Source organism: Petaurus breviceps, unplaced genomic scaffold (assembly GCF_028583685.1).
Source record: "Petaurus breviceps papuanus isolate PSGF00001 unplaced genomic scaffold, PetGlider_PUasm1.0 91041, whole genome shotgun sequence".
NCBI classification, from domain to species: domain Eukaryota; kingdom Metazoa; phylum Chordata; class Mammalia; order Diprotodontia; family Petauridae; genus Petaurus; species Petaurus breviceps.
The window spans coordinates 11,935,895-11,954,055 of NW_027187400.1; the positions used below are offsets into that span (position 1 = coordinate 11,935,895).

The 18,161-nt window shown below is 52.4% G+C and overlaps 1 protein-coding gene across 5 annotated transcripts in view; it reads left to right on the forward strand.

Moving 5' to 3' along the window:
* The window catches only part of RAP1GAP (RAP1 GTPase activating protein), a 97,103-nt gene extending 79,228 nt beyond the window's left edge, over window positions 1-17,875 (forward strand). The window contains exons 9-19 of one of the 5 annotated variants that reach the window (XM_069079239.1): window positions 185-271; window positions 1,757-1,897; window positions 3,410-3,541; window positions 4,965-5,042; window positions 6,970-7,079; window positions 7,962-8,117; window positions 10,490-10,613; window positions 13,580-13,682; window positions 15,440-15,552; window positions 15,888-15,933; window positions 16,680-16,813. In XM_069079239.1, the coding sequence (XP_068935340.1) occupies window positions 185-271; window positions 1,757-1,897; window positions 3,410-3,541; window positions 4,965-5,042; window positions 6,970-7,079; window positions 7,962-8,117; window positions 10,490-10,613; window positions 13,580-13,682; window positions 15,440-15,552; window positions 15,888-15,896 (1,053 nt within the window). In that variant the 3' untranslated portion in view covers window positions 15,897-15,933; window positions 16,680-16,813. Of the gene's footprint in view, window positions 1-184; window positions 272-1,756; window positions 1,898-3,409; window positions 3,542-4,964; window positions 5,043-6,969; window positions 7,080-7,961; window positions 8,118-10,489; window positions 10,614-13,579; window positions 13,683-15,439; window positions 15,553-15,887; window positions 15,934-16,310; window positions 16,397-16,679 lie in introns of those variants that run through there. The other 4 variants (XM_069079238.1, XM_069079236.1, XM_069079237.1 and 1 more) reach the window with 4 other exon arrangements.
* Window positions 17,876-18,161: the final 286 nt, after the last annotated feature.

Below are 18,161 nucleotides of genomic sequence, written 5' to 3' on the forward strand. Positions count from 1 at the left end.
CTTCCTTTTAGTCTGGTGAACCTGGTTCTCCCTCCTGCCCACGTGGTCCCCTCTCACCATCATCCCCCTTCACCCCCACCTCCCCGTGTCCACAGCCCTGAATGAGTTCTGTGCTCCGCTCAGCTAACCAATCTCTTTTCTCTCTCTCTTTCCCTCCCACCCTCCCGCCCCATGGGGTCCACAGGGCCCCGAATTCCAGGAATTCTTGCTGACAAAGCTGATAAATGCAGAGTACGCCTGCTACAAGGCAGAAAAGTTTGCCAAACTGGAGGTGAGAGGCCTGTCTCCAGAAGTGTCCAGGCCCCAGTCTGGGCTAGGAGAGGAGTGTGGAGGGGGGAGGCAAGGAGTCAGGACTGAGTGTGCTGGAAGGGAGAGACCTAGAGAAGCAACAGCAGGGATTGTCAGGTAGTGGGAAGGTGAGGAGAGGCCTGGTGCTGAAAGGATTTGGGATCAGGCAAGGACAGTTTGACATATGCAGGAAAAATTAAGGTGACATCTCTGGGGTCCTCTACTGACCACCAGACTCTCTCCATCTGTATCTGTTTTTGCCCCTGACCTATCCCTGAAGTCAAGACTGGTCCTCCACCAGATTGTAAAGTTTGTCTAGAGAGCCCTCACCCTCTTCTTTCAGGGTCCTCTTCTTCCCTTCCTCCTTAGACCACATTCTCTTCCTGTAATGCATCACACAACAAATCACTTCACAACTCTTTCCTGAGCCCTTCTGGTGTGCCTAGCCCTGTGCGAGATCTGTTCAGGCTATAGGAAGGGAAGATTTGACAGGCCCTGCCCTCAAGGGGTCAGGGGCCAGGGATCAACTGGCAGGAGGACTAGCTAGAGAGAGAGAGCAATATGAACCAAGGTTGGATGGATAATAACAGTGGTCTTTAGGAAAAGGGAGCTATTGCAGGTTCTTTAGTAGGGGAGTGACCCAATAATCATAACTCCCCCTTATATAAAGCCATATGGATTACAAAGGCCTTATCTCATTTGGGCCTTGTGCTAGCCCTGGGAGCTTATCCTTACTCCTCATTTTCTGATGAAGAATTCCAGACTCATTGATCTTAGGGGATGTGCCCAAGACCACAGAGCAGTTTGTGGCAGAACTGGGCTCCTGACTCCAAAACCAAGGCATTTCCTACTATACTAGCCTGTGGAAGGACAGTCAAGACAGTGGACATCTCAACTCAGCACACATTTATTAAACACCAACTGTGTGCAGAATATAAGGAAAGTGCATTTTAGAGGAATTTCCTGGGAGCTGGCTTTGGAATGCCTAGCTCCCCTGGGCCTTCCTGTCAAAACCCTTTCCTGGAAAAGATCTGATAAATTCGTGGGTGCCAAGGGTTGTGAAGGGCTGGTAAAGCTCGGCAAACTTGAGGGTCTCTGCTATGTGTATTTACATCTTTTACCATGGCAAAGGAAAAAAGAATGATTCATTGGAAGTCAAGATCTGGGTTCAGATTCCCAGCCCCCCTCCACTTAGGGGCATCACCTTGGGCAGATTATTTAAACCTCTCTGGGCCTCTGTTTCCTCACAGGTAAAATGATCAGGTGAGATTAGATGTTCCCTGATGTCCCTCCTGACTGGAATCACAGGCTTTAAGGAGGACTGAAGGATGAGGAGGGGGAGCAAGGACGCCATGCTGGCTCCCCCAGTTGGCTTCAGAGATGCTGTTAGTCTATAGGAAGAGGAAGAGTGTGTTTGTTCCCCTCCATCCTTACTTCCCCAGTGACTCTGCCCTGCCCATCCCCACAGGAGAGGACCAGAGCTGCGCTCCTTGAGACCCTGTATGAGGAGCTGCACATTCACAGCCAGTCCATGATGGGCCTGGGAGGAGATGATGACAAGATGGAGAATGGAGGAGGGGGTAGTGGTGGTTTCTTTGAGTCCTTCAAGGTAAAGAGCCTGAGGCTTGTGGGCAGGGCCTGGGGTTTGGGGGTGGAACCTGTGATGACCATTGGAATCTGGGTTATATGGGGGGGCAATGGCATGAGGATGGGGTCTGGGGTTCAGGGGTGGGGTCTATGGTTGGGGGGTGGATCCTGTGGTTTGAGGGCAGGCCTATGTAGGGAGCTGAGCCTATGATTTCTGAGCCCTGTGGTTTAGGAGCAGAACCTGCCCTGGCCCTGCTCTTAGAGCCCTGAGTGGGGAGGTATCCTCCCCTGGGCCCGTCTCCTTCCAGGCTGGGTGGAGGGGACTCAGCTTCCTTGCCTCCCCCCAGCCCCAGGGCATCACCCACACATCACCCCTTCCAGGGGCCTCTACCACAGCAAATTCCTCTTGGGGCAGAAAGACTGTGAGGGTTGGGAGAAGGGGAGACCCCCTGACTTTCCGGGGCTGGCAGATTGTCGTAAGGCCCTTCCTTCTCTACTGAAACAGGAGCTGAGGCCCATGGAGCCAGTGAATTCTGAAGCAAAGGATTGGGTTAACTGGGCATGATGGGGGAAGGGGGGAGGAAGAGGGGAGGCATCTGCTTGGGAGCCTGTTTGAAATTCTAAACCTGGAGGTGGGTGGATGTTAAGACCCTTTGTAGAAAAAACTTTGGGCTAAGAGTAGCAAGTCCTAGATCCTAAGTTTGGGTTCTGACACTTTATAATGCTGGGCACTTGACCTGTCTGGGTCCCCCTTCAGTTCCCTCATCTCTAAAAGGGATAAGCTCTGCCTCCCTCCCAGACGGGTGTTCTGGGACTCAAAGGAGATACAGAATGGGCCATAAACTGATCTCAGGGTGATCGTTTTAGATAAGGAGGCAAGAGCAGTCTGGCATTTGACATTAATTGCTTGTCCCTTGGGACTCTTGGGGCCATTTCCTTGAACTGTTGGGGGGAAGGGAGGAGGAAGAAGAGGAGGACAGGTAGGCCCCGGGTGACCTGGTTCACTGTTGGGTCTGACCCAGCCCACCTCCTCAGCAGATGTTAGAGCCCAACTGTGTTTGAATAAGGGGATTTGCCCCAATACCTCTGGGCCCTGCCCTGTTCCTGTTGGAACCATAATGTCTGAAGAGATGGAGACAGAGGGAGATGGGGCAGCTGGGCCCTTGCCTGAGATGTCAACTTCTGGAACATTCAGGATCATGGCCCCTCCCAACCCTTATCTCACCAGATTCCTCAGAGAGGGGAGAACCCTTGGAACAGAGAATGTCAGAGCTGGGAGGGGCCTTAGAACACAGGATGTCAGAGCTAGGGAGACTGAACCCAACCCCCCAATTTTGTAGAGGAAGACGCTGAGTTCTAAGTTAAATGACTTACCCAAGGTCATAGGGCAAAGTTGGTGCCAGGACTGGCGCCCAGCTTTGCTGGCTGCTGGTGCTGTGCTCTTTCTTTGGAGTCGTAGGACATTCTAGTCTTTCTCCCTCACCCCCTAGAGTGGGGTGCTGGATGCCTGATGGTCCTGTCTCTCTGTCCCCAGCGTGTAATCCGAAGTCGCAGCCAATCTATGGATGCCATGGGCCTCAGCAACAAAAAGGCAAACACAGTGTCCACCAGCCACAGTGGGAGCTTTGGCCCCAACAACCCAGACTTGGTGAAAGCAGCTGGCATAGTGAGTGCTCCCTGAGACATGCACCTTCCTGGGCCCTTAGCACCGCCCTTCTTCCTTCCCATTTCTCCTCTTTCCTCCAGCCTCCCTCCCTGCTCCTCCCATCTTCCTTCATTCCTGGTCCTCCTCCCTCTCCCCTCTTCCTGCTTCCTCCCCTCCCTTCTCTTCCCCTCTCCTCCCTCCCTCTCTCTTTTCTTCCCTCCCCACGTCCTCCCTCCTCCCTCATCCTCCTTTTCCTTTTTCCTTCCTCCCTCCTCCTCCTCCCCTTCTCCCCATCCTGCCCTCCAGGCTGGGCTGCTGCTCCCTTCCTTGATCTCCCTCCCCCTCTCCATCAGACTCCTTCACAGGCAGATTTTCAGCTCTGGGCCTGTATGGTCTACTTCCTGTTGCAGGGAGTTGGGGGAGAGGGAGAGGGCCCAGCCACCAGCAAGCGCAGATGCTTTGCCTACTTAGGACCCGGCACAGGGAATGTTCCCACCCACCCCTTACTCCTGATCTGCCCATGTGGTAGCATCCTCCTTAGTTCCAGAAAACCATGGCAGAGAAGTCCCGAGTGAGCGTCCGGGGGGCTCCCCCACGTCTCCCATCCTTCTAGCCCTCCCACCCCTGGCTGCCCCTCCTGAAGGACCCTGGGCCTTCCTAACCATAACCATACTTTGGCACCATGCCGATGCTCTTTGAAAATATCCCTGGCTTTGCCCACTGGGAGCCCCATCAGGAGGGGTGGGAAGGAGGCACCCACATTTCTTCAAGCCTTAAGACCCAGACTGCTGCCCTGTCTCCCTGGTGACCCACAGTTTGGGTACCAGAGAAGCCTGTGGGTTTGGGTCCCTGGCCAGAGGGGAGACACAGCTCTTCTCCTCCCACACCTGAAGACCCAGGAAATGGGGGGATTGGCCCAGACTGCTGGGACATCGTTGCAAGAAGATGCCCTCCTTCTTTCCAGCCCCTCATCCCCCAGCTGCTTCGAGCCTTCTCCATGCTCAGCAAAGCCCCTGTGAGGGGCCCTGGTCCAGCCCCCCCATTAGCTGGGATGGGGGAGCCCCAGGGCACTGGGGCCAGGTCTGGGGGGCCCTCGGGGGCAGTAACCAAACCATATTTTGTTTTTGTTTTTTTGTTTTGTTTTGTTTCTGCATGATCTTCTCTTCTCTTCTCTTCTCTTCTCTTCTCTTCTCTTCTCTTCTCTTCTCTTCTCTTCTCTTCTCTTCTCTTCTCTTCTCTTCTCTTCTCTTCTCTTCTTCTCTTCTCTTCTTCTCTTTCTTTCCCCCATCTTCTCTTTTTCTCTTTACCAATTTCCCTTGCCCCTTCTCTCTATTGTTTTCTTCCCTTCCCCTCGATTCTCTTTCTCTTCTTTCTCCTCCTCTCTTCTTGCCTCTTTCTCCTTCTCTCCACACCTCGGCTCTGTCTATCTCTGTCCGCTTGCCAGTCATTGCTTGTCCCCGGGAAAAACTCCAGTAGATTCGGACGTCGGGGCAGCGCCATAGGCATAGGAACCGTAGAAGAGGTTGTGGTAACCGGTGCAGCCGCCACCTCCGCGGCTGGGCCGGCTGCTGGCTCTTGCATGTAGCTCTTTTGTTTGTGGGGGATGGAGGCCGTATTGGGGAGGGGCCCCTGCTGCCCTCTTCTTGCTGGTCTCCTGAGTGGTGGGTGAGGCTGACGCTCCCTCATTGCCAGGGCCTCTCAAGGTGAGCAGGATCGGGGCTGGCTCAGCAGGACACAGCCCTGGCTGCCTCGCCCACCAGAGAGCCGGGCAGGGGCCTGGGAGAACAGTCTGACCACCGGGGACACGGGATGGCGTACTCTCTTGTTGGCCTTGTCTGGGCTCTGGGACCTGGGACTCCCAAACCAGCCAACTGAAAGCGTCCCAAGGACCAGCTCCCCCAATATCGCCTCCAGTTCTCCCGGGGACACACTGTGCCCATGCCTGACCCTGTCCCTGCTGCCCTGTTACCTGTCAGCCTGGGCACCTGCTGCCACCACCACCTGCTACTCCCTGCTCCTGCCTCCCATCTTCCCAGAGCATGAGCTGGCCCAGACTCCGGGCCCCCCACTCTTGGCCCCCCTTTCTCCTCACCACTTCCCACTTTGTCTTGGGTGCCTTCTCCAGCATGGTGTCTTTAGGAGCACTCCCAGACAAGAGGGAAGAGGGCTCCTAGGGGTGGGGACTAACCATCCGAGAATGTCCTGGTGTGGGCAATGCTGGTAACTGTCCCAGGCCCAATGTCTCTGCCCTTCCCCCCCCACCCTGCAGGACAGTGGCAGTGGCATGACTGTTTCCTGGGACTCTAATGGGGTGTATGGTGTGTGTGTGTGTGTGTAGTGGGGAGAGGGCACAACACTGATCCCTGTCCTCCCCCAGCACGACTCTCGCACACATCTGCCCTGTCTGTCTGTCTGTCCATCAGCCCATCTGTCCTGCATCCCTCTGGCCAGAAAGTGCCAAGGAGCAGGGCTGGGGGCTGGGGAAGAATGGGAGAGAGTGGACTTTGTTTTTCAGCTGCTGGGGCTGAGGCCTCTGCCTGCTACAGCCAGGAGGCCCCATGGAGGGGCTGGGCTGGCATGGGGCAGAGAGGGAGGGCACTGCCTACTCTCTCTTCCCCTATCTCCACCTCTGGGAGCTGGGGCCCACAGCTGTTGGGGCAGAAGTGGTAATGGTGAGGGATGGGGGGGGACAGATTCAAAGTCCTCCATCATTACAGGGCCCCAAACCTGGGCACTGATCTCCCTGTCCTACTGATCCAGGAATTGACCTAAGGGCTCCTTGGCCTCTTTCTCTGTCTCTCTTCCCCCTGAAAGAGGACTAGGAGTCAGAAGGCCTAGGTCCTACCACTGCTCCGTCCTTCTCTTTGAGCCTCAGTGTTGCCATCTGTAAAATAGGGTTCTGTAGTTGAATGCCATGCGAGGGGAGTGAGTGTGAGGTCAGGCTGCATCTGGTATCAGAACACCCTGGTTCAAAACCCACCTTTGCCATTTACTGTCTCTTTAGCTTTGGGCAAATGGGTTTCAGTTTTCTAATTTCTAGAAAGAAGGGGTTTGAACCAAGTGGACTCTGAGGTCTGTCCCCATGCCAAGATTCTTGTTGGTCTCACATTCACTCTCTCCCTCTTTCAGACAAGGGTTTGTTCAGGCCTCTTGGTCCCCTCCTCTCTTGGGGACAAGGAGGCTGCCCCCAACAGTCCCTCCCTTTCAGGATGCCCCCAGAAGCTCAGCCTCAGGAATGGGGGACCCTGGGGAGTGCTGGCCATAGGCACTGTCAGTTCCGCTTGCCAGTGTGGCCCAGGAAAACCTTTGATCTGGACCTCCAGGAGAGGGGCCATGGGCACGCATGGGGAGGGGAGATGGGAGGCCCGTTTGCTCTTGGACGCTCACCCCTGCCTAGCCAGCATTTGGGGAGCTCGGGGCAGACCCTGAGCCAAGGCATCTTTCTGCAGTCGCTGATTGTGCCGGGGAAGAGCCCCACCAGGAAGAAGTCGGGCCCCTTCAGCTCCCGTCGGAGTAGTGCCATAGGCATTGAGAACATCCAGGAGGTACAGGAGAAGAGGTGGGTCCCAGGGCTTTGTGGCGCCTCTCAGCCTCCCTGTCTCCTGCCCTCCTCACCCCTTCACACCTCAGTGCTTCTCCTCCCTCCATCTTCCTCTGCCTTTTGGAGCTCTGGATTTGGAGTCTGGAGCCTGAGGCTGCAAGTCTCCAGGTGACCTTGGCCAAGTCACTTAATCTCTGTGCCTCAGTTTCCTTCTTTCTAAAATGGGGATGTTTGCCTCTCTTCCCTGATAGGGTTGTTGGGAGGCAAACAAATTCAAAGCATCTTATCCGTGTGAGCCATGACTGTTCTTCCCTCCACCACTCATCTCACTAGTACCTTCCAAAAGCTTGTCCTGGGGTCCTAGATTTAGAGCTGGAAGAGTTTATGGAGTCCACCCCAGCAGGGGTCATCCCATCTTTATTATAGAGGAGGAAACTGAGTCTCAGAGAGGTCACACATAGAAAAGGCTGGATTTGAACCCAGGTCCTTTGACTCCATTGTACCTTCCTGTCTCCCCTTCTCCCACCCTCCCTGCTGCTCTCCTCTCCCTCCATGGCTCCCCCACCTTCCTCCATGCTCCCAAAGGTATTCCAGATACTATAAGCTCCTCCGTCTTCTTCAGAGTATATTAGTTCAGGGTCCACTGCTCGTGGTCCTTCCCAAACCTCAGAAGAGCCATGAAGGAGGGAGCTCCGTGCCCAAACTTCCCAACACCCTTCTGGCCTCTCCTTCCAGCCAGACACAGACTGAGGTGGGGGGGGGTGCAGGGTAGGGCAGATGGAAGCCCAGGGGATCAGAGTCCAGGGACCTGGGTTTGATTCAGGTGCTGGTGGCAGGAAGTCTCTCACGGGGCGTGGCCCTTGTGGTTCTCCCCATTCTTGTCACCCTTCCCCACGCCAGACCCGACACCGAGTCACCCCGCTGTCCCCGTGTGCCCCGAAGAGAGAGCCCTCCTGCTGGCCAGAAGACCCCAGATAGCGGGCATGTGTCCCAGGAGCCCAAGTCGGAGAATTCGTCCAATCAGAGCTCCCCAGAGATGCCCACCACCAAGAACAGGTTGGTGCCCACACTCCATCAGGAGCTGGGACTTTGACCATCCCAGGGCCGGGGTTTGGGGCTCTTTCTTAGAGCTACAGAAGATGGGCAGTCTGCCTCCTTCCTGAGAAGCCATCTCCTCTCCAGTCTACCCAACAAGATGGCCATTCAAACCTTTACTCAAAGACCTCCATGAAGGAGAACCCACCACCCGCTCTGCTTTTGGAAGGAAGCTTTTCCTTCCCAGGAGCTCCTGCCCTCTCTGCAGACTCCCCCCTGCTTTGTTCCTGGTTCTGCCTCTGCTCCCCCTCCCCCACGTGAGAGCCCCTCGGATGCTGGTCCTCAGGGGGCTTCTCTCCTGAGAGTTAAACATCCCCAGGCCCGTTAGCCAATCCTGGTGTGATTCCCTGCCTTAGCAGACTCTTTCCTGAACCCCACAGTCCACCTTGATGCACTGCTCCAGGCATGGTCAGCCCAAAGCAGAAGACAGAGGTCTCTCACTTTCTCCTGCCTCCAAGTCATACCTCTCTTAAAGCAGCCCCAAATCGCAATTGCCTTTTGGCCTGTTGACTCATATTGATCTTGCAGTCCACTAAAGCCGGACCTTTTTAAAAAAAAGATTCTTTTTTTTTTTTTTGAGACAATTGGGGTTGAGTGACTTGCCCAGGGTCACGTAGCTAGTAAGTGATTTGAACCCAGGTCCTCCTGACTCCAGGGCCAGTGTTCTGTGCACTATGGTGCTACCTTAACTACCTCTAAAACCAGATCTTTTTCAAGGTCTCCATTCTGTACTTGAAGACTTGATTTTTTTAAACCAAAATGTCTGACTTTACATTTTTCCCTATTGAATTTCACCTTATTTTTTGTTGTTTAACTGATTAGTTGTGTCCAACTCTCCACATCCCCATTTGGGGTTTTCTTGGCAGAGAGCCTGGAGTGGTTTGCTATTTCCTTCTCCAGCTCATTTTACAAATGAGGAAACTGAGACAAATAGGGTTAAGTGACTTGCTCAAGGTCACATAGCTAATAAGATCTGAGGCTGGACTTGAACTCAGATCCTCCTAATTCCAGGACTGGTATTCTATCCATTGTGCCACCCAGATCCAGCCCAATGCTCTAAACTAGTGGTGTCAAACTCATAACTATGGGCCACTAAATTGTACATAATGATCCCTGACAGCTGCATATTAACTTAGTTTCAGATTTTAATATCTATATTCTGTTGTTTTTTTATTTATTTTTAAATTAAATTTATTTTATTAACCATTTCCCATAAATTCCTTGGAATCTGGTTCAGGCCACCCTGGGGAGTATTGTGACTCACGTGTTGGAGGCCTCTACCCCAACCTCTTAAGATCTGTTAGGAACTTGCCTCTGCTGTTCACCCTGTCCGCTTTTCCTCCCAGCTTTGGGTCACGTCCATCTGCCAATTTGTTAAACTTAACATCTTTTGCCTTTAACAAGTTAGTAACAGAAATGTTCGACTGGGGCACTCCACTGGCAGCCTCTTGTCAAGTAGACATTGAGTTGTGATGACTACTCTTTGAAGCTGGTCCTTCAGCTATTTCGGAATCTTTCTAAATGTGTTATTCTCTCATCCCCCTGTCCACAATAGTAGGTGGTACTCTGATGAAAAGGCTTTGTCTGCAGCATCTCTCACATATACTAATTTAGTCACCTTTCCCTGAAGAAGAAGGAAGTTCAGAGATGAGCCCCTGAGGCTCTTGTAATCCCTCCCCCCTCATCTTTCTAGATTTTACCAGCCATACCTTGAATGATCTCTTCTAAGAAGTCAACATCATTAGCCTATATAGTTGGAAGGATCTTGTTTTCTTCCTGTTTTAGAAAATCAGGATTCCTGGGGCGTCTAGGTGGCACAGTGAATAGAGCACCACCCCTACAGTCAGGAGGACCTGAGTTCAAATCCGATCTCAGACACTTAACACTTACTATCTGTGTGACCTTGGGCAAGTCACTTAACCCCAACTTCCCCTCCAAAAAGCAAAAGAAAAAAATTAACAAGAAAATCAGGATTCTCTCTTGGGGCTCTGTTGATTTTTCTACCTTGGGCACAGCAGCCCATTGACCCTCCCTAGTGAAGACTACTCCTGAGTCTTCCTGGTGTCTCATAGTCCTGTGAGCAAGGGTCTAAATTACTATGGACTGGGACAGCTATAGCTGTATTGGGGAGGGGGGAGCTAAGATCTTTACCATTTGATACTGGACCCCCAAAGGGTAGTACTCACTTTCAAAGTGTCCCTTAGGTGCACCAAGGGGCTTAGGCAGAGATAGGAGGGAAATAAGGAAATGTGAGGGCTTGGGAACTAGGAGCTTGTGGGGCAGCTTGGTGGGGGGTGAGACAGTACTGACAGTCCCAGAATGTGTGTTGGCAGGGCAGAGATGGCCATCCAGAAGGCTGAGGCTCTCAAGGACTTCTCCCGTTCATCCTCTAGTGCTAGCAGCTTCGCCAGCGTGGTAGAAGAGACAGAAGGTGCCAACGAGGATGACATGGGCATGGTAACCACGGGGATTTGGGCACTGCCCCTACAGGAGGGGGTCCTGTCCTGTCCACATGTGTGTTTCTGTGTGTCTTTGGGGGGGGTCAGTGGGAATGGGTGTGCTCTGTATGTGACCAAGAGAGTCCCCTGAATTACTTGGCATAATCTGTGCCCCCGAGAAATGCCCAGTGTGCACCTGGGAGATGCATAGTGATGTCTGCACTGCTCTGGGTCAGGATAGGTGGGTGCTCAATGCATAAAAGAGAATGTCCTTGTGGACAGCCTTGTGTGTCCATACCTCTCAGTTATGAAGCCCAGTGCACTCATTCTCCACAACATTTCTCAAAGCCATTCCCTCTTCTGACCCCACTGCCTTCAGCCTAGTATCACCTGCTTGGCCTGTTACAGGAGCCTCCTAATCAGTCTTCCTCCCTCCCCTTTCCTTCCTTCTCCTGCCTTCTCCTCTCCTGTCCCCTCCCCTCCTCTCTTCTCCCTTCTTTTCTCTTCCTCTCCTCCCCTCCTTTCCCCTCCTCTCCCTTCTCCTTTCCTCATCTCTTCTCCCCTCTCTTCCTCTCCTCCTTTCCCCTCTCCTTCCCCCTTCTCTCTTCCTCACCTCTCCTCCCCTCCCCTCCTATTCTCTCTTCTCTCCCCTTTCTTCTTCCCTCCTCTCTCCTTTTCTTTCCTCCTCTCTCCTTTTCCTCCCTTTTCTTCCCCCCTCATCTTCCCTCTTCTTTCCTCCTCTCCCCTATTTCTGTCTCTCTCTTATCCATTCTCTCTTGCTCTCTCACTCTGCTTCCCTTTGCACCACAGCCAGAATAATTTCTCATCGATACACCTAGTCACTTTATTCCTTTGCTCCAAAATCTCAGTGGTCCCATCTTGCCTACAGGGTAGACTTTAGATTCCCTTGCCTGGCATTCAGGGCTCTCTAGAGTCTGAAGCTACTGTCCCTTTCCAACCTCATCTCATGTTTCTCATTTCTGTGAACTCTAAGTTCTAACCAGTCTGGCCACCTCTGCCCCCCAAACATGCCCTATGTTTTCTATACCTTTGTCCAAGCTGTTCCCGATTGCCTTCCCTCTCTCCTATTCTCTGTCTTTTGAAGTCCAACTCGAGGACCATCTTCTCTATAAAGGCCGCCCACATGCCCCCATCAGTGATGAAGGATGTCCCCCTCAGATTTCACATAGCCCTTTATTCTGCCCCTCTAACCCACTCTTCCCTGGACATGGAACCTTCAGAGGCCACAGGCATTAGAGGGGAAATGCTGTATTTAGGGTCAGAGGAGCTGAATTCAAGATGTAGCTTCACTCATACCTCTGTGGACCTTGGTCACATACACTGTTGAGTGTGTCTGTGTGTGTTGATGCTTTCTCTCAATTAGACTGTGAGCCCCAGGAGGGCAGCAGCCATCTCCTGCTCAGCTGTCTACCTTCCCCGATGCCGTACACATCCGGCATCTTCTCCCAGTTTCCTTGCTTCTTTGGCCCTCAGTTTCCTCAACTGTATTAGCTAATTTGTCTTAAAGGTCTGCAAAGAACCATATATAAATTATCTCATCTGTAAAATGAAGGGGTTGGCCTGGGTGGTCCCCAAAGTCTCTTCAAGCCGTAAAGCTAGAACCCTATGACTTTATTAGTATAGGGGAGCTTCCAATAAGGAAAGTCCCTTTGACAGGCATCTGCCCTTCAACCTTGAGGCTTACAGAGTTGTCCAAGGTCCTGAGTAGTGAAGGAATTTGTCCACTGTCACTCAGCCATAGGTGGGTCATGATTCCAGTGGTCTTCCTGGCTCTAAGACTGGCTTTTGATCTTCTATGCCAGGTTGTCACTTACATTTAATATAGGTGACATTTAAGCCAATACTGGCCAGGCATGCTGACTCCCCCCCCCCCCCTTCTTATTCCTGCTAACAGGGAGGGTGGATCGCATGAGCTCAAGAGTTCTGAGCTGCAATGGGGCAAGTGAGCTCCCTAAGTGAGCACCACCAGGTTACCAAAGGAGGGTCCAGTCAGCCCAGGTCAGAACTGGAGCAGGTCAGAGTAATCGGGTTGGGCCCAGGAGTTGTCCTGAACTTCTAGTTTGGGAGAAATAAGGAGACTCATGTCTGGAGGAGAAAAAAAAAGAGAGAGAAGAGAGGAGACATGTGTGCTGAATGAATGAATTCTGAATAAATTGAATGAGAGATGTTCTGCTGGTCTCTGGGAGCATCTCCTGTGACGATGAGACCCTTCATTGTGTAACTGGGAGACATTTGTACCATCTGAGCCTGGAGGAGTGCCTGGGGCCCTCTCCTCATGTGACTAAGAGATAATGGAGATCTGGAGACACAGTGCCTTTATCACTGAGACACTGTGTGTGTGTGTGATGAGAAGGGGAGTTTAGTTGGTGAAAAGAGGACTGGATTTAGTCGGAAAGCCTGGGTTCCATTGCTACTAGCTGGGTGACCTGGGACAAACCATTTCAACCTCCCTAGGGCTCTGTCTGGGCAGCTAGGTAGCATAGTATATAGAGTGCCAGACCTAGAGTCAGGAAGACTTGAGTTCAAATCTGGCTTCAGACACACACTAGCTGTGTGACCCTGGGCAAGTCACTTAACCCTGTTACCTCATCTTTAAAAATGAGCCGGAGAAGGAAATGGCAAACCACTCAAGGATCTTTGGCAAGAAAGCCCCCAAAGGGTCGTGAGAGTGGGACACGACTGACAATGACTAAACAACAACAAAAGGACTCAGTTTCCCCATGTGTAAGATGAGGACGGCAGAGTGGAGAAATACCAGAAAGCTTTCCATCTTCTGACTGCACTGATCCATCGGGGTGATGCCTGCTCTGGGCAGGGGAGAAGGTGGGATCTAGCTGGTGGGTAATTGTCTCCCTCTGCTGACCACTGCTGGTAGGGCAGGCGATGCTGGGCCCGTTCGTTTCCCCAGCAAAGTTCAGGGTGGGGGCCTAGGAGTGAAGTTCCCTTCTGTCTGTGACCCTCCAGGAAAGCGTGTCCTCCTCTGGGATGCCGAGCAAGAGAGACTCCTTCATCTACAGTACTTGGCTAGAGGACAGCATCAGTACCGCCAGTGGGGGAAGCTCGCCAGGTACCACCCCACTCTACCTTCACAAGGGGAGGGGGCAGAGCTGACCCATGGGGGGGCATAGCTGACCCATAGGGGGGAAGAACTGACCCATGGGGGAGAGGGGCAGAGCTGACCCATGGGGGGGCAGAACTGACCCATGGTAGGGAAGGGGCATACATGACCCATGGGGAAGGCAGATTTTACTCTCCACAACAAACCTGGGGATCCCTGTCACCCTGCCCTCCCCAAAGCCTGACTCCCATCCTTGGCTCTTCATGGGTCTGACGGGGTGAGGGCAGTGTCATTTGGTGGAAAGACTGCTGAATTTGGAGTCAGGAGACCTGGGTGTGAGTCTTTGCTCTGCTACTCAATGTGTAACCTTAGGCAAGATACTCTGTCTTTGAACCTCAGTGTTTTCATCTGTAAAATGGAGGAGTTGGATGCGGTGATCTTTTTTTTTTTTTCATTTTTTGTCTTTTACTTTTCCCCCAATTACATGTAAAAACATTTTTTAACTTTTTAAAAAAAATTTTGAATTCCAAATTCTATCCCTTCCTCCCTTTTCCCTTCCCTGAGACAGTAAGCAATCTGATATAGGTTATATATGTGCTATCATGTAGAACATTTCCATATTAGTCATTTTGTGGAAGAAATAAGAAAAACAGAAAGGGAGGGAGGGAGGGAGGGAGGAAGGAAGGAAGGAAGGAAGAAAGGAAGGAAGGAAGGAGGGAGGGAGGGAAGGAGGAAGGGAGGAAGGAAGGAAGGGAGGAAGGGAGAAAGGAAAAGAAAGAGAAAATCGTATGCTTCAGTCTGTGCTCGGTTCTTTCTCTGGAGGTGGCAGCATTTTTCTTCATGAATCCTTTTCGATTGTCTTGGATCATTTTGTTGCTGAGGGTAGTTGAATCGTTCATAGTTCTTCATTGCACTGTGTAGCTGTTGCTGTGTTCAATGTTCTTCCCTTTCTGCTTTACTTTGTATCATCATGTAAGTCTTCCCAGATTTTTCTGAAATCATCCTGCCTGTCATTTCTTATAGCACAATAGTATTCCATTACACTTGTTCACCACTGCTTCTCCTCCATGCCCCACTTGATGGGCATCCCCTCAATTTCCAATTCTTAGCTGCTATAAATATTTTTGTACAGCTAGGTTCCCCCTTTTAATTTCTGTGGGATACAGACTTGGTAGTGGTATTGCTTGATCAAAGGGCATGTAGTTTTATAGCCCTTTCGGCATAGTTCCAATGCTCTATAGAGTGGTTGGACCAGTTCACAACTCCATCAATAGTGCATTACTGTCCCAGTTTCTCCACATCCCTTCTAGCATCTGTTATTTTCCTTTACTGTCATATTAGCCACTCTGATAGGTGTGAGGTGGTACCTCAAAGTTGTTTTAATTTGCATTTCTTTAATCAATAATGATTTGGAGCATTTTTCATATCTTTATTTTTGAGAAATGAGGCCTTTATCAGAGATACTGGTGGTAAAAATCCTCCCCTTCTCCTAGTTTTCTGCTTTCCTTTTAATCTTGGTTGCATTGATTTTGTTTGTGCAAAAACATTTTAATTTTTTGTAATCAAAATTAGCCATTTTACGTTTCATAGTGCTCTCTATATCTTCTTTAGTCCTGTTGTAGTGATCTTTTAAGAATCCTTTCAATGCTCAAATCCCGTGACTTTATGACCAGCTAGACTGGGTCAGTGTCAGAGCGGTAACCCCCCTCCCCATTGGCAATGACAACATTTCTGCACCTTCTTCTATCACCTGCCCCCCACCCCAGGCCCCTCTCGGTCACCACAGCCAGATGCCAGGAAGTCAGGGGACCCTACCTGTCCAGAGATCAAGATCCAGCTGGAGGCACCTGAGCAGCAGCAGCAGCACACACCCCATTTGGTGAGCCCTGGGAGGGATGCCAAGCATCTAGAATTTAGGCTAAGCCAGCACCAGCCTGCAGCCTAGGCCCAGAGAATCAGCTGGGGGCAATCAGTGGATAGATATAGTAGAGTTTGCTCTGGGCTGCTCTTCTCTCCAGGCTCTGACTGTATCCTTTCCCTACCCCCCCCCCCCATAGCTGGTGGCAGATTACTTAATGGAGGGGAGATTTCTCTCTGGAAATTCTAGGGGTCCTTGGGGATCTAGGACAAGGGCTGGGCTCAGTGAGTGACCTGGTGTCTTCTTTTCCCCATGCCTGCCATCTGTTCACCCTGCTGACCTCCTTATATCTGTAGGGCTGCTAGCCCTCCTAGCCAGGCCTCCACGGATAGGACACCCCAGGTTAGTCTCTGCCCACAGAAGTGGGAGTGGGCGGGGACAAATATATGGAGGGTGGGACTGGTTTGGGATGTTCCCCTGGTACAGAAACCTTTAGAGGTCATATGTGCCATGGAAAGTACATTCCCTGGACACAGAGGGCTTCCTATCTCCCCCCCGCCTCCCGTCATCATTCAGGCCTTGCTAAGGGTGAGACCCAGAGGAGGGGCCTCCCTAGAAACTGGTCAGGGGATCAGTGGGCTTCACGGTCAGACTGCTGCCCAAAGTCACCCATCCGCTCCCTCTCCTCTCTAAGCCCAGCCCCCTGCTTCACAAGGCTTCTCTCCCTCAGGAGGCCTTGCCCTTCCTTCCCAAGGCCCCTTCTTCTCTTCTGCCCACAGACCCTTCAGCAGAAGCACAAGCTGAGATCACTGCTGATCAGAGATGGGGACTCTGCCCTTCTCGCCACAACCAACCTGCTGGACTGGCCTCTTTGTCCTCTTTGTGCCCTCCCCTTTCCCAGGACCACAGCTCTGCAGGGCAGAGCCTCCTGGGTCTCAGGGCCCAGCCTAGGGGCTGGGGGCCCTCTGTGCCTCCTGAATGATCTGCCTGCCCATGCCCAGGAAAGCTATAGTCACTATGCTTTCCAAGGGGCACAGTGCCCGCCCAGAGGGCTGGCAGCCCCACGCAGGGTCCCTGGCACAGTCTGGACAGGTTACTGCCATAGTTTCCAGCCTGAGCCCTTGCCCTGCTTTCTCCCCACCCCCCAGACCTTCCACCCCCTGGGGATGACCTGGATCCCTGCCCGACTCGGAAGAACCCAGGCTGGCACCTTTCTGGACTGGGCACCTTCTGGGACATCTCCAAAGCAAGGATCACTGTATACAGCTGCTCCCACCAGGGTTTGAGACAGCTGCAGGGCTGGCAGGATGCTCTGGCGGAGTGGAAGAAGCCGTGGGCCGGGGTCTAGCACCAGCCCTCATCCTGCTCTCTCCTCCCCGTGTGAGCCAAATCATTTCTCTTCAGGCTTCAGTTTCTTCCTTGGTAAAATGAGGGGGGAACAGACCTGATGGTTCCTTAGGTCTTTCCCAGTTCCAAAATCCTGTCATCCCCTGAGCCTGCTTAGGCAGGAGCTTTGAGTTTCTAGCTGGCCATCCCTCCTGTCCCCTTCCTTCTCCTGAGTCATGCCCAGAGCAGGTGCCCCCTTCCCCCCTCCATCCAGGACCGCAGGCTGCCCAATCTTGCCCATTATTGACACGCCAGGCTGTCAGTCAGGGGCCTCTACCTCGTGGGCCCTGTTCAGGCCACCAGGTTGAGGGGAGCTGAATTAGGTGTACTCACTGGGCCACCTTCCCCAGACCCCCACTCTCCTGCCTCAGTTCCTGCCCCATTTCTGTCCTTCCCCTAGACCTGCCCCAGCAGGGCCCCTGGTCAGTCACTGCCCACGGCTGAGAGACTGGCACTATTTCTTGCTGAAGGAATCAGCTGGCCCACCTTATTAACACACCCACCATGAGACTCCAGGCATCTAGTTTCACTCTCCCAGCCCCATACCTCTGGTGTCTCCCAGTACATCCTGGGAGGCAGGCAAGCTGACACCCCATTCTCCACCCCTATCCCCCCCTCCCCCGCCACATGATGGCTGGCAGGACAAGGCCAAGGGTGTGAACACTTGGCCCAGGAAGGGCTGCCACCCAGTGCTGCCTGTGGTCGGTGGCACCCACAGTTGGAGAAATGGGGGGGTTTCTTCTCCTCCTTAGCCCACCTCCTTGGCCCCTGGAGGCTTCAGGGAGTTGGGGTGATGGGGGAACTACTGTATGTCCATGTTGTGTGTGTTTGTCTGTGTTTTTTAAGGCCTCAGGCCCCAGGGCCTGACGCCCAAGCCAAACACTTGTTTCTGAGACCGCGGTTGTGTGTGTATCAGTGACAGGTGTACAAAATAAAGTTATATTTATCACTATTGTAACCTGAGCCTGGTTTCACCCTTCACCTTCCTGTCGATGAGATGGAGGGACTGGCTCTAGAAAGGGGATGTAACAAATCAGTCCAACATGTTTGGAGTCAGAAGAACTGAGGTAGAATTCCACCGAACCAAGGGTCCTGGCTGGGTCACTAAGCAAGTCTCTTCCCCTCTGGGCCTTGGTTACCTCTCCAGTTAAAGGAAGGATTGGACCAATGATGATAATTAGCGTTCAGACAGCCTGTCAGATAGTGCGAATCATTTATTAAACACCTACTATGTGTCAAGAGCC